The 14,084-nt window shown below is 47.3% G+C and overlaps 1 protein-coding gene across 1 annotated transcript; it reads left to right on the forward strand.

Moving 5' to 3' along the window:
• The first annotated feature begins 2,012 nt into the window (after positions 1-2,012).
• LOC140702041 (uncharacterized) lies at positions 2,013-7,490 on the forward strand. The gene is made up of 7 exons (XM_078379972.1): positions 2,013-2,174; positions 2,614-2,693; positions 3,010-3,115; positions 3,219-3,314; positions 3,428-3,577; positions 3,670-3,742; positions 3,856-7,490. Exons 1-7 carry the CDS (start codon positions 2,013-2,015, stop codon positions 3,900-3,902), a joined length of 714 nt encoding a protein of 237 aa, XP_078236098.1. The 3' UTR covers positions 3,903-7,490.
• Positions 7,491-14,084: the final 6,594 nt, after the last annotated feature.

Here is a 14,084-nt window from a genome sequence, read left to right on the forward strand (position 1 = left end):
TCACATGCTGTTACTGTGACCCAATTGTAGATTGACGAAGGCAGCAGCTCAAGGGCCCTGCTATAAGCCGAACAACCCCTCAAAGGGAGATGGCTTTTCCCAAACAAAGTACTGTAAATGCTTTTCTTGCAGACTTGATTCAAGCAGGTGCTTATGTCCGCAGTAGTGGTGTTATTTCCTTCTGATTTCTTCCCAGGCTTCAGTTGTTTAAATTTTGCGATACAGAGGCAGGAAGTATTTCTAATTTCTCTCGGCAGCTCCAGTGGTCATTATCTCTGTATTTACTTTTGCCAAGGTTAAAATCATGTCTCCAGCCAGAGTAAAATAGGAGCTTCAGCTAAACAAAAGCAATAAAAACATATAAAATTAGATAAAATAAAGATAAAATAACCGCTGCTTAGCCATGAGCCGGAAGTAACATCATAAACTCCCAGTTGACATTATCAAAGGCTTTCTCTGCGTCTAGGAAAATTAGCATCATCTGCTTTCCTGGATGTAGTTCATAATATTCTAAAATGTCTATTATTGTCCTTATGTTTGATGACAATTTCCTTTTAGGGAGGAAACCTGTTTGGTCTTTATGTATTATTTCTCCCAATATTTCCTTTAATCTTGAGGCTCATTTGGTTGTGAAGATCTTATAATCCACATTTAGTAGAGAGATTGGTCTGTAATTCTTGATTTTGTTCTTTTCAGTCCCCTCTTTATCCCTTAATGAGATGTGTGCCTCTTTCCGTGTATTTGGTACTACTCCCTTGGACTCAATATCTTCGGTTAACTTCTTAAATTGAGGGTTTAAGATTTCTTCAAAAGCCTTATAATATTCAGCTGGTAATCCGTCTGGTCCAGGGGATTTCCCACTTTTCTGTTTTTTTCCATGCCTCTTGAATCTCCTCCAATGTGATTTATATGTTTAATTTCTCAAGTTGTTGGGAGTCAAGCTTCCATTTTGGAGATTTATTCAAGTACTCCATTTGTTTCTCCTGCTCTACTTCTCTTTTCTTATAGAGGCCAGCATCGAATTTCTTTTTCAATCTCCTTTTGCGTATAGATTTCCTTCTCTTGCTTATCCAATATTTCCGTAATTCTTGTTTTCTCTCTCTCTCTCTCTCTTTTTTATTCTTTATGTTAACCATCTTCCTGGCTTATTTGCGGCCAATCTGTTTCCGGTCCCAAGAATGCCCTACAAAGATTTAGTCCAAGATATCTCCAAGGGCCCCCCCACTCCCTCTCCCTTTCTGACCCGGTTAAGATCTTCAGGAGAAGCCTCTCCTTTGGCCCCTCCGCCTTCACATTGGGTGGGGACGCGAAAGAGAGGGACTTCTCTGCCATTCCTCCCAGACTTTTGTACTCCCCCCCCCAGAAAAGGCCAAGATGGCCCCATCTTTCTTAGATCTTTGGTCCGGGCAGAGAAGTTATCTCTCCCACATTCGCCCCACTGTCTACCCACAGAGGTCAGGTGGGCAAGCCCTCATTCCCGTCTCCTCTTCTTCCGTTCTTCTAGGTTATCCAGGCTAAGAAGCCTTTTTGGAAGAAAGGACCAAGCTGAAGGGCAGAGACCGAGGAAGCTATGGGAGAGGCTGCCCTGCTTCGGGAGGAAGAGGAAGGTCCACCCTGCCAGCGGGCAGAACACCGGAGGCCTCCCCAAGGCTGCCAATGTCACCAAGGCAGTTGGGGAGGGCAGACCTTCCTCCCGATGCTCCCTGGAAGCATCGAAGGATTCCTCCTCCGAGGACAGCCTCATGAGGTGCTCCCTTACAGCATCCATGTGCTCCTCGCTGGATTCGCTGGCCATCGATGATCTGCCAGGGTGGGTCATTGAGCTCGCCATGGCCAGCAGGAGACAGCAGGTACAGCCGGCATAGGAATCCCCCCTCGGGGATCCCAGGGTGTGGGAGGGGAAGGGGAAAGCCTCTCCTGACCTTCCCCTCTCCTCCAGAGCCCTCACGGGGTCTGTCTTTGGGGGAATGTCAGGAAAGGCAGAGAGAGAGAGAGAGAGAGCCCCCCAAATAATGGCAACCTTCTCCTCCTCCCACCTCCAGGTTGTCCTAGACGAATACTTCAGTATTCGGTTCTTCAAGGACATTAAAGCCTGCAGCATGGATTCCTTGGCTGCCAACAGGGACGAACTGGCTGTCCCCTATTCCAAGGCAGAGCTGGTTGCTGCGGTCGTGGTGAGTGCTGGCGCCTTCCTTTTCATTTTGGAAGTCTGGGGGGGGGGCTGGTGATCCTCCCTGCCAGCCAGGCAGCCCTTTGGGGAGACGCGGCCAGTGCCTTGAATGCCGTGATTCCTAACCTTGGGTGCCAAGGTGTTCTTGGACTACAACTCCCAGAAATCCTGGCCAGCACAGCTAGAAGTGAAGGCTTCTGGGTGTTTGAGTCCCGAAACGCTTGGGCACCCAAGGTTTATAAACCACTGCATTCCTGACTGCCTGGAAAGGATGGAGTTTGAACTCCTGGGGCTTGTGCAAAGGCCTCGGAAGAGAAACGGAGCCATTTCACCGCCTGGAAAGGGAGGACAGCAGAGGATGGGTATCCGAATGGGGCAGGAGGCCTTCCCCTGAAAGCCTCGGGGGACTGACCCTCCTCCTCTCCCTCCTTGATCTCTTTTAGGAGCTGATGGAGGAGCAGCAGCTGGAACCCACGCCCAGCGACCTCCTGCCTTGGGCCATGGTTGCTGTCTACCAGCTGAGGTAGGTCTTCTGGGGTGGGGTGGGGGCTGGGACACTGGGTTGGGGGGCAAAGAATTAGCAGATGGGTGGGGATTGTGAGGCAGAGGGAAGGGCAGGAAGGCGAGACAATTGAAGAGCAAGGAGTGAAGGGTCCTGGGTGGGTGAAGGGCGGGGGAATTAGTGGGGGGGGAAGAGAACATAGGGAGCCCCATGGGGTGGCCAGCCCTCACGCCCTGCCAAAGAGCTGGTCTGCTGGAGCACCCTCTCCCACCAGTTGTAGGACGAGCTTCCCTCCCTCCCGGCCCCCCATCTCACACTTTCCTTTTCCTCTCCACAGCAAAATGCAGCCAAGGACCCCGAAGGACCTGGAGGCCCGCTTCCTTCGCTTGGCCCTCCGTGCGTTGGTCATCCTGGAGGAGCCAAGCCAGGATCCGAAGGGAGAGGTCAGTCCTTGGCTTCCTTCCAGTCCCTTTTCCTTCCTTCCTTGGAAGGGGCTCCTGAGAAATCAAGGGGAAGCTCAACAAAGGTACCTTCCTTCTCTTGCAGGAGGCCTTCAGGAACGCCACCAAGATGGGAGAACATCTCCTTCGGGGGCTGATAGAGGAGGACCCGAGCAGAGACCACCTGCTTTCCATCGTGGAGGTCAGGACAAAGGCTGCTTGCCTGGGAGGAAGAGGAAGGGGCTGAATAACACGCACACACACACCTAAAACTAACTCCCTCGCCCCCCCCCAACCCTCTCTCTTTTTTTCTAGGTGTTCGGGGAGCTGTTTCCAGAGGAGAAAGCCATCTTCCTGGAGACTGCCCGGCAGGGACTCCCCCTGGCCGCTCCCCCCACCTCCAACCCTGGGCTCCTCCTCTTCCATTCCTTAATTGGAATGGCAAACGACCTGTTGGGGGCAGAGGTAAGTTGCCCGAATGACTTTGGGCTGGTCCCTTCGGGAAAGGGTGAAAAGGAAACCTCTGACGGTGAGTAAGCCTTCTTGTCTCTCTCCAGGTCTGGATGAGCGAGGCCGAGCACGGCAGTGCAAAACAGCCGGCGGCGCTCCAGGGCCTCCAGGCCTATCCAGGTAAGGGATCCTCTCCGGCAGTCCATCTGGCAGGATAGCTCGGTGAGTATTTTGATGATGCCTCTGTGCAATTATTAAGCTCTTCTAACAAGGTCCCCCTCTTCTCCACGCAGACGATCTCCTCATCGAAGAACTTGAAGATGAGGAAGCCAGTTGGTGAGCACCTCGGAGCCCCCTCCAGATGCGGCCACCCAAATACATGCAGAGAACACCAGCCTTCTTGAGGAGAAGGAGAAATGGCTCAGCGCAGAGAACGGCCACCGGACAGAAAGCGGAGATCACCTTCCCTTCTCTCCTTCCTGATGCCAAGGTGAAGCCTGAAGAGCGAAACCTCTCGCGTGAAGACTGTGACTCAGACCACAAAACAAAAACAAAAACCAAAAAACCATCGGTCTCCAAGCCTGAAAGGAAGAAAATGGAAGAGACGCGGATTGACAAAAGCCAAAGCAAAAGCCATCAGATGAGAGAGGACCCACATCAGAACAGCATTTCACGCCTCAGATCCACTGAAGATTGCTAAAACGGGGCCATGGAGCTGGGAGCGGCACAAGGCCTAATGCCAACAGGTTCCACCCCCTCGTTCATGCCGGAATCCATTTAAATTATCCGCTAGTTTTTCAAACGGCCCTGTTTGCCAAACATCATTGCCTGCCCCTTCCCAGATGCTGTGGCACATGTTGTGGCAGATGCTACACATCACTGCTGCCCTGGTGATTTTTCAAAAGGAGACCATCCTCACCACCTCAAATTGTTTTCTAAAAAATTTTAAAAATAAAAAAAATATGTTATTCTCTTTAAAAAATATATAGGCTACAACCTGTAATTTTATAAGCGATAGTATTAATCAACTAGGTTTTATAGAATATTTTATTAAATTCAATTTCATTATACTCAGGATTCTATATTTTAAAAATTGTTCTTAAAAAGTAAAAAATATTAAAAATTGTTATAAAAATTAGCCCATAGTGTGTCATTATACAAACTTTTCTCTTTAAAAATTTTTTTAAAAAGAAAAATATATGTTATTTTCTTTAAAAAATATATAGGTTACAATCTTTAATTTTATAAGCTATAGTATTAATCAGCTAAGTTTTATAGAATATTTTATTCAATTCAATTTCATTATACTCATGGTTCTATATTTTAAAAAATGTTCTTAAAAGGGAAAAAATATTAAAAATTGTTATAAAAATTAGGAAACGGGGGTAAATTACCTCAAATGGGGTAAAAATGAAAATCCTGGGGGTAATGGGGATGGCCACTGCAGGCATTTTACCCCCAGGCAAGGAGGCCCCCTTCCCACCCCGCCTCCCCTGAGCTCATGTCCAGTGGACCTGCCGTCCCTCCCCAAGGACGCGCTTTCCCAGTGGTGTGGCAGCTCCAGACTGGCTGCCTGGACGGTGGCCACAGGTCCCGGGCGAGCACAGAAGGGGCAGGTGTCGGCCATGGACAGCAGGAGCCAAGGGGGGGGGGGTTATGTCAATGTTAATAAATTTGGGGGTGTTAAGGTAAAAAGGTTCCCTCACCCCTGATCTAATGGTTGTTGTGGGTTCTTTGGGCTCTTTGGCCGTGTTCTGAAGGTTGTTCTTCCTAACATCTCACCAGTTTCTGTGGCCAGCATCTTCAGAGGGACAGGAGTAGCGCTCTGTTCTCTGGTGCAGTTTGTTTGGGGGTTGAATATTTATAGCTGCGGGATCAGCTTTTGTCCTTTTTAGGAGATGGGTGACTATGGTGATCAGTGTGTTTTTGTTGCGGGTGCATTGTTGTGATAAGGAGGAGAGATTATCTGTCCCTGTGATGGATGGGTGTCGTTAGCTGGTCTTTTTTGTGCAATCATCCCTAGTGCTTGTGGCTGTGTAGAGTTTGTTGACCTTTTGTAGGCTGTACATTTCAGTGCTGGGAGCCAAGCTTTGTTGAGTTTTAAAATCGTCATGATTTTTGGTGTTGTCCAGCATTTCACTATTTTGAAATAGAATTTCCTGTCCAGTTTGTTTTAGGGCATGTTCAGCTACTGCCGATTTTTCCAGTTGTTTTAGTTTGCAGTGTCTCTCATTTTCTTTGATTGTAGTGTGGATGCTTCATTTTATGGTTCCAATATATACCTGGCCACAACTGCAAGGTATCCAGTATACTCCTGCAGTGGTGAGGAGTCCCTTATGTTCTTTGCTGACCGTAACATTGGTTGTATTTTTGTGGTGGGCTTGAATACCGTTTGTAGGTTGTGTTTTTTCAAAAGTTTCCCCATGCGGTCCGTGACCCCTCTTAGGTATGGCAGAAAGAATTTATTTGTGGGTGGCTGTTTTTCATCTTCAGTTTGGTGTTGTTTTCTTAGTTTGATGGCACTTGTGGTTTCATTTTTGAAGTAGCCGTTTTCCCGTAGGGCCCAATTCAGATGGTTGAGTTTGGAGCTAAAAGCTTCACAGTTCCGATTTGCACGGTCCACCAGTGTTTTGATTATGCTTCTCTTTTGCTGTGGGTGGTGGTTGGAGTTTTTGTGTAGGTACCTGTCTGTGTGGGTGGGTTTTCCGTAGGCCTTGTGTCCCAATAGGTCAGTTTTGCGTACGACCATGACGTCTAAGAACGGGAGTTGGCCCTCTATTTCTTTTTCCATGGTGAATTGTATATTTGGGTGGATGCTGTTGAGATGGTTTAGAAATTCTTCCAATTTTTCTTCACCATGGCTCCAAATAGCTGGCTGTTAGGCAGTGTTGGAAAAGGGCCTTGATGTGCTCTGGAAAGATCTGCTGGAGGAGTGTCAGAGTGTCCTTTATCGGTACCTTAGTGAACAGAGATGCTACATGAAAGGTGATCAGTCTTTTTTGCAGGGTTGAGTTTTAGGGTGCTGATCTTGCTTAGGAAATGTTCTGAGTCTTTGATGAAGGATGAGGTTTCTCCAATGTGCCTCTGCAGGAGGGTGGCTAGGAATTTGGCTAATTCATATGCTGGGGAGCCGATGGCACTTACAATGGGCCTGAGTGGGATTGGGTCCTTGTGGATTTTGGAGAGTCCATATAGTCTTGGTGGGAGGGCCAACTCCCGTTCATAGATGTCATGGTTGTACGCAAAACTGACCTCCTATTGGGGTACAAGGTCTACAGAAAACCCACCCACACAGACCAGTATCTAAACAAAAAATCCAACCACCACCCACAGCAAAAAAGGGCATAATGAAAACACTGGTAGACCGTGCAAATCGGAACTTTGAAGATGATTCCACAGCTATAAATACTCAACTGCCCAAAAAACTGCACCAGAGCACAGAGTGCCAATCCTGTCCTCTGAAGATGAGGACAGAGACTGGCAAAATGTTAGGAAGACCAACCTAGGTTAGGAAGAGTGGTCGAGTAGACCAGATAGGGGGGGTATAAATCAAATAAATAAATAATTAAATAAATAAAACGTTCAGAACACGATCAAAGAGCCCGAAGAACCCACAACAACCATCAAAAAATAAATAAATAAACAACAGAGCAAACCCCATCAGAAGGCACCGGAGCTTTTAAAAAATGACCAAAAATAAACAACAGAGGAAGCCCCATCGGAAGGCGCTGGGGCTTAAAACAAACAAACAAAACCCCCCAAAAATTTACAACAGAGCAAGCCCCATCGGAAGGTGCTGGGCTTAAAATAATAACCACAAATAAACAATAGAGCAAGCCCCTCTCAGTACACTAATTTTTCAGGGAAAGACTTCCTGTATGGCCTGCAAATGAACTAATCTTAACTGTGAAATCAAAACCCATATCCCTGATTATTTTGTCTTGCTTCATACCAATTTGCCTATAAAGCTGTCACGACAGCCAACAATATAGGGGCAAGGAGACTTCCTTGCGGAATACCCCAAGAGCCTAGCAACGTTCTGGACATTGGCTGTTCCACGCTATCAGAGGCTTTTAAAATGTCCAATGAGGATCTTCCGGTTTTCATTTTTTGCTCAGTTATTTCCTTGCAAATCATTTCTCCTCTCAATGGACCAGACGGCAGTCTAAGTGGCCAGCCGATCACACCCAAAGTCACAGGGGTTGTTGTGAGCCTGGTGCACTAAGTCTATGCATTCGTTTGTTTCCATGCCCATACGATGTATTCTTCCGTGGTACATTGGAGAGATTATGAGGCAAAAGAAAGAGTTGCATTTAATAGCTTCCATTTCTAAAATATTGTTCTGATGTGTGTCCCTCACATCTCATCAATGTTGACATCATTGCAACCTAGACAAACCACAGAGGAAATGCTGCGGAATTGGGACGGTCTCATTCACTTGATTTCCTGTCTCCTCCTTGACTATCCTCAAGCTGCCATCGAGGATTGTGAATGCCAATTTCCTCTCCCGTCTCTACTGACTCCTGTGTGATGACCTGCCATGAATCGGTTTGGGGAAACCAGAGTTCCCGAGCGTCACTTCCCAAGGAAAGGATGATTTTTTCCTGCTCTGTTATCAAATCCTCTTCCATTTCGGCGTTTACCGAGTCCCTCCACTTAACTCTCGGGAGCAAAGTGCCATCTACAGACTACTTATTTGGCAACAGCTCACACCTTGATCTTTCCAAAAGACATTTTGTTCAGTGCATTTTTTGAAATGCATGGACAGAACTTCCAGACGTTCTCATTTTCTACCCAACCTTCAGGGAACCTGACGTTTCTACCAATAATGGGTTCTATTTGGCTGAGTCACAGAAAAAGCATATGGACTAAAGAAAGAAAAACCATAGTTAATAACAAGAAGAAATCCAGATCTCATGTTATAGCCTCTTGGGGAAAAAAAAAAGAAGCAGCCTTCCTAGTTCAAATAATGTCTTATGCTAGATAATTTTGGTGGCTCTTCATGGCTAGGTTTCCTTTCACCATTTAATATTCATGGTATTGAACACAAAATCAATGTTATCTTTTCCATTTTCATTTAAATGCTGAAGAGACTTTCAACTGATCATTTTCAGCAAAACGACCATTGTGGCCTTTTCATCATGACTTTTGTCTTGTGTAGGCAACACATCTACTCCAATGGAGAGAAAACTGGTGTTTTTCTGCTCAGAGCTAGAACATTTCTCCAATGACTCTCAGAAGCTATTGGTTAACTGCATTTTTAAAAAACATCTATCAATATTTGGGTGCCCATGCTGGAAAATCTCTTCCTCGGTCTCAACACAAAAACGTGGGTCAACAGCTCTTCAAGTGGTCCCAGGTCCCCATGCTGAGTTGTCAGCATGCATGCCTAATGCTTCCAAGAATTGTGTGTGTGTTTTTTCTTAATCCTGGTGATGGCCTTCTGGATAGGTCATCTCTTCAGAGTCTTCTGTGCAGCCCATCTCGCCTGGTTGGTGGATCTTCTGCATGGATGAGAACTCCCGTTTCTTGAGCAGCACAGAAGGTATAGTTCAGCTTGAATCGGATGGGGGGTAGAATGGCTGGGTGTGGGTTTAGGTTTTAGGTTGAGCATTGGGGTTCCGGCTAGGGCTGTTGCTAGGGTTCAATCAGACTGGGATGGAGTCACATCCTTATTATAGACTTTATATGCTCTGCACCTTTCTTTGGTCTATACCTGCTCTACAATTAATTGAAAGTGTTTGCAGCAGTGTCCTCCTAATAAAGAGAGAAAGTCTGTTACTTTGTTTAACCCACGAGGTACTAGGGTGTTCAATTTAAGGATCCAGTCAATTTGACCTCATGGGTTAAACAAACTGCATGTTGTCAAGTCAATTCTGATCAGATGGCAACCTTTCCAGTGAACTCCTGGAGCAAGAGACGTAGGTAAAAAGGAGCTCAGAAGCAGATCAATTTAAATTCCAATAGAACACAGATCCCAGAATGAACCACATATTTTCCAGTATGGTCACACTTTTTGTTTTCAAACATGACATCTGGACTTATTCCTAAACTTCCTGATTCTGTTTTCTAGTTTTCTTTGCGCTGACTGCTTTGGTGACCTTTCAAGTCAGATTTCATGAATTCTTGGAACGGGCGACTGAAACTCTTCCTGAGAGATGGTCCTTTTTCCTGAGCTATGCAACCGGTGGTCTCTGTTTTGCAAGAAGTGAAGGGAAGGGGTCTCTCTCCTCAGTCATCACCTGCTTCCATTGCCCATCTTTATCCAGCGGAAGCAGTTCCTTTATGTCGGAACGCTGACAAGACAACCTACTGCTGCTCTAGGCTGTAGCTTCTGGGCGTGACTGCACATCCCGCCTGAAACTACAACCATAGGGTCTCTGGGCCTCCTATTCCCTCCCATCCCGCTTCGCCAAAGAAGGATCATCAAGGTGCCACAGAACAATTCCAATATTGTATCCATTTCTCCATGAAATTGGTGGCACCATCAGCTGTGGTTCACGACTCTGTGATCTCCGGACCTGGGATTTCTTCTCCTCCCACGGATGCCACATTTCCTGTTACTGGACCACGACAGGATCTTCCATTCAGATCTCCAAACGTTACGCCTCACGGCCTGGAAGATACGTCCTCAGTGGCCCAATTATTGGGGGAAAGCCTGAAAGCTTTCCACAACTATTCTATCTATTTGCAAGTGGAAATCCTTCTCCCAATGTGCATTATCCCATAACTCCTGCATTGCGCCAATGAGCTTGGATGCTGCTCCTGCTCTCCTCCTCTGCCTCTTCAAGCAGGATCTCTTCCACTATGCTTTCAAAGTATGTATCACTGCCAGAATTGCACATTTGCTTCAAAATGTGGACTCTGCCTTTGTCATGTGGCACTCCACTCTCAAAAACCTCCGAGAAGGGCTGCAGAACATTCTCCACTTGCAGAGACCAACAGATCTCCAATGATCCCTTCAGCTGGTCCTCCACTGGGTAGCATAAAGGCTAGCCTTTGGACTGCTAGCAACAAAACTGAAAAGACTTTTATCCCTCAAAACCCTTTTCCTGCCGGCTATTACACCAGCTCACAGAGCCATTGAGCTGGCAGACCTCCAAGTGGATCCTCCTTTTCTACAACTCCATCCTGACAAAGGAATTCTTTACCAGGATCTTACATGACGTCCTAAGGTCATGTCTGACTTTTATATATATTTCCTTGCGACAGCACATCCCGCCTAAAACTACAACCACGGGGTCTCCGGGCCTCTTATACTTATTTCTCCCACCACACGTCTCCAAAGAAGGATCATCAAGATCCCACAGGACAATTCCAAAGTTGTATTCATTTCTCCATGAAATTGGTGGCACCATCAACTGTGGTTCACGACCCTATGATCTCTGGACCTGGGATTTCTTCTCCTCCCACGGATGCCACATTTCCTGTTACTGGACCACGACAGGATCTTCCATTCAGATCTCCAAACGTTACGCCTCACGGCCCAATTATTGGGGGAAAGCCTGAAAGCTTTCCACAACTATTCTATCTACTTGCAAGTGGAACTCCTTCTCCCAGCGTGCATTATCCCATAACTCCTCCATTGTGCCAATGAGCTTGGATGCTGCTCCTGCTCTCCTCCTCTGCCTCTTCAAGCAGGATCTCTTCCTCTATGCTTTCAAAGTACGTATCGCTGCCAGAACTGCACATTCACCTCAAAATGTGGATTCTGCCTTTGTCTTCTGGCACCCCACTCTCAAAAATGTCCTAGAACGTCTGCAGAACTTTCTCCTCTCGCAGAGACCACCATATCTCCAATAATCCCTTCAGCTGGTCCTCCACCATGTAGCATACCGGCTAGCATTTGGACTGCTAGCAACGATCCTGGAAAGACTTTTATCCCTCAAAACTCTTTTCCTGGCTGCTATTACACCAGCTCACAGAGCCATTGAGCTGGCAGACCTCCGAGTGGATCCTCCTTTTCTACAACTCCATCCTGACAAAGTAATTCTTTACTACGATCTTACGTGACTTCCTAAGGTCATCTCTGACTTTTATATATATTTCCTCGTGACAGCACATCCCGCCTGAAACTACAACCACGGGGTCTCCGGGCCTCTTATACCTATTTCTCCCACCACGCGTCTCCAAAAAGGATCATCAAGATCCCACAGGACAATTCCAATGTTGTATTCATTTTTCAATGAAATTGGTGGGACCATCAGCTGTGGTTCACAACCCTATGATCTCCAGACTTGGGATTTCTTCGCCTCCCACGGATGCCACATTTCTTGTTACTGGACCACGACAGGATCTTCCATTCAGATCTCCAAACGTTACGCCTCACGGCCTGGAAGATACGTCCTCAGTGGCCCAATTATTGGGGGAAAGCCTGAAAGCTTTCCACAACTATTCTATCTACTTGCAAGTGGAACTCCTTCTCCCAGTGTGCATTATCCCATAACTCCTCCATTGTGCCAATGAGCTTGGATGCTGCTCCTGCTCTCCTCCTCTGCCTCTTCAAGCAGGATCTCTTCCTCTATGCTTTCAAAGTACGTATCGCTGCCAGAACTGCACATTCACCTCAAAATGTGGATTCTGCCTTTGTCTTCTGGCACCCCACTCTCAAAAATGTCCTAGAAGGTCTGCAGAACCTTCTCCTCTCGCAGAGACCACCAGATCTCCAATAATCCCTTCAGCCGGTCCTCCACCATGTAGCATACCGGCTAGCATTTGGACTGCTAGCAACGATCCTGGAAAGACTTTTATCCCTCAAAACCCTTTTCCTGGCGGCTATTACCCATCATGCTTCTGACCGTCTTCCCTTCACTTTCCAACGACCGAGAACATTCTCTGCAGTCTTTGCATTCTGATGAGCCTTGGCATTTTATACCTCCCGTTCCTCTTTTTAAAAAATCGGCCAAGAAGTTTTCGGTGAGCTATCCTGATTCATCTAAAGGTTCTCCAGTTTCCTTTCAAGGGAAAACTGCCTCCAAACCGCCTGGACACACTCTGCTAGTGCTCTTGCTGCCTCCTCCTTGGCCTTTCTCAGAGCGGCTGACCTAACAGACGTCTGTAAAACAGCCACCTGGGCCACAGCCTCTACCTTTGCTACCCATTCCATGGAGAATTTCCGAGCCAAGGCTATCTTTATTTATTCGACCCTCTCACCAACCATCCCTCCAAGTCAGTGAAACTTAAAGAAGACTTGGCATCTCAATTGACCTGGTGAGCCAACGACCACGACGGCTACATCATCAGGACATTCCAAGCTCTACGCTTGTCCTTCCAAATGAAATGGAAACCAGCCCTAGGACCCGGAGGCTCCATTGCAACGACACCTTCATACTCCGCCTATGATCCACTACAGAACCACTGCTTCACCTCAACCATTTAGAAAGCCAGGAAAGCGTTCTGTGTGTTTGAAGGCCTCCCAACAGATCACCATGTTCAGGTAGTTACCTACAATCCCACTGACGTATTTTACATCAACAAGCAATGAGGAACACACTCAGTTTGCCTCTTTTACTCTCCCCCCCCCCCCCCCGTGGTCCAGCTAAGGAAATGATATTGCACTCGCCACATCCTCCTGGTTGCACTCCACGTCTGTACAGAACACAGCCGAGCAGACTCCTCCTCTGCAGCCACGAGGGGTGTCTGGAGGATGACATGTTTCGTTTTCTATACTAGAAGCAGTGTACAGAGCTGGTCAGCTGGCGGCACTCCAAGCCGATCCTCTGTTTATACAATTCCGTCCTGATAAAGTCACTCTTTACCCAGACTTTGCATTCCTTCCTAATTTGGAGCCTGACTTTCATATGGAACCACCACACATCAAGCATCATATAATGACCAAAAGACGGAGGGGAGTCGGTCCGTTTTGTCTGACGGTGCAGAGATTCCTAAACATCTTGATTCTCTGATTCATCAAGAGCTATATCCTTCCAGGCCGGCGGCCCAGAGCGACCTATTCAGCTAGAAGGTGAGACCCAGGGGGAGGAATTGAGCTCCTTGGAGCAGGGGGTGTCCGTCCTGGGAGCTCCAGTGATGGACCAGAAGGACAGTCCGCGCATTTCGTCTGATGGTGGAGAGATTCCTAAATGTCCTGATTCTGTTTCCTAGGGTTTAGCTGAGTCTCCAAGAGCTATATCCTTCCAGGCCGGCGGCCCAGAGCGACCTACTCAGGCAGAAGGTGAGACCTCGAGGGAGGAATTGAGCTCCATGGAGTAGGGGGCGGCCGTCCTGGGAGCTGCAATGATGGACCAGAAGGACAGTCCGCGCATTTCGTCTGATGGTGGAGAGATTCCTAAATGTCCTGATTCTGTTTCCTAGGGTTTAGCTGAGTCTCCAAGAGCTATATCCTTCCAGGCCGGTGGCCCGGAGCGACCTACTCAGGCAGAAGGTGAGACCTCGAGGGAGGAATTGAGCTCCATGGAGTAGGGGGCGGCCGTCCTGGGAGCTGCAATGATGGACCAGAAGGACAGTCCGCGCATTTCGTCTGATGGTGGAGAGATTCCTAAATGTCCTGATTCTGTTTCCT

This window comes from Pogona vitticeps, chromosome 9 (genome assembly GCF_051106095.1).
Source record: "Pogona vitticeps strain Pit_001003342236 chromosome 9, PviZW2.1, whole genome shotgun sequence".
NCBI classification, from domain to species: domain Eukaryota; kingdom Metazoa; phylum Chordata; class Lepidosauria; order Squamata; family Agamidae; genus Pogona; species Pogona vitticeps.

Coding starts and splice junctions, on each gene's coding strand:
- LOC140702041 (XM_078379972.1), top strand. CDS start 2,013: ATGGCAACCTTCTCCTCCTCCCACCTCCAGGTTGTCCTAGACGAATAC. Junction 3,578..3,669: donor ACGACCTGTTGGGGGCAGAG/GTAAGTTGCCCG, acceptor GTCTCTCTCCAG/GTCTGGATGAGCGAGGCCGA. Junction 3,743..3,855: donor GGGCCTCCAGGCCTATCCAG/GTAAGGGATCCT, acceptor TTCTCCACGCAG/ACGATCTCCTCATCGAAGAA.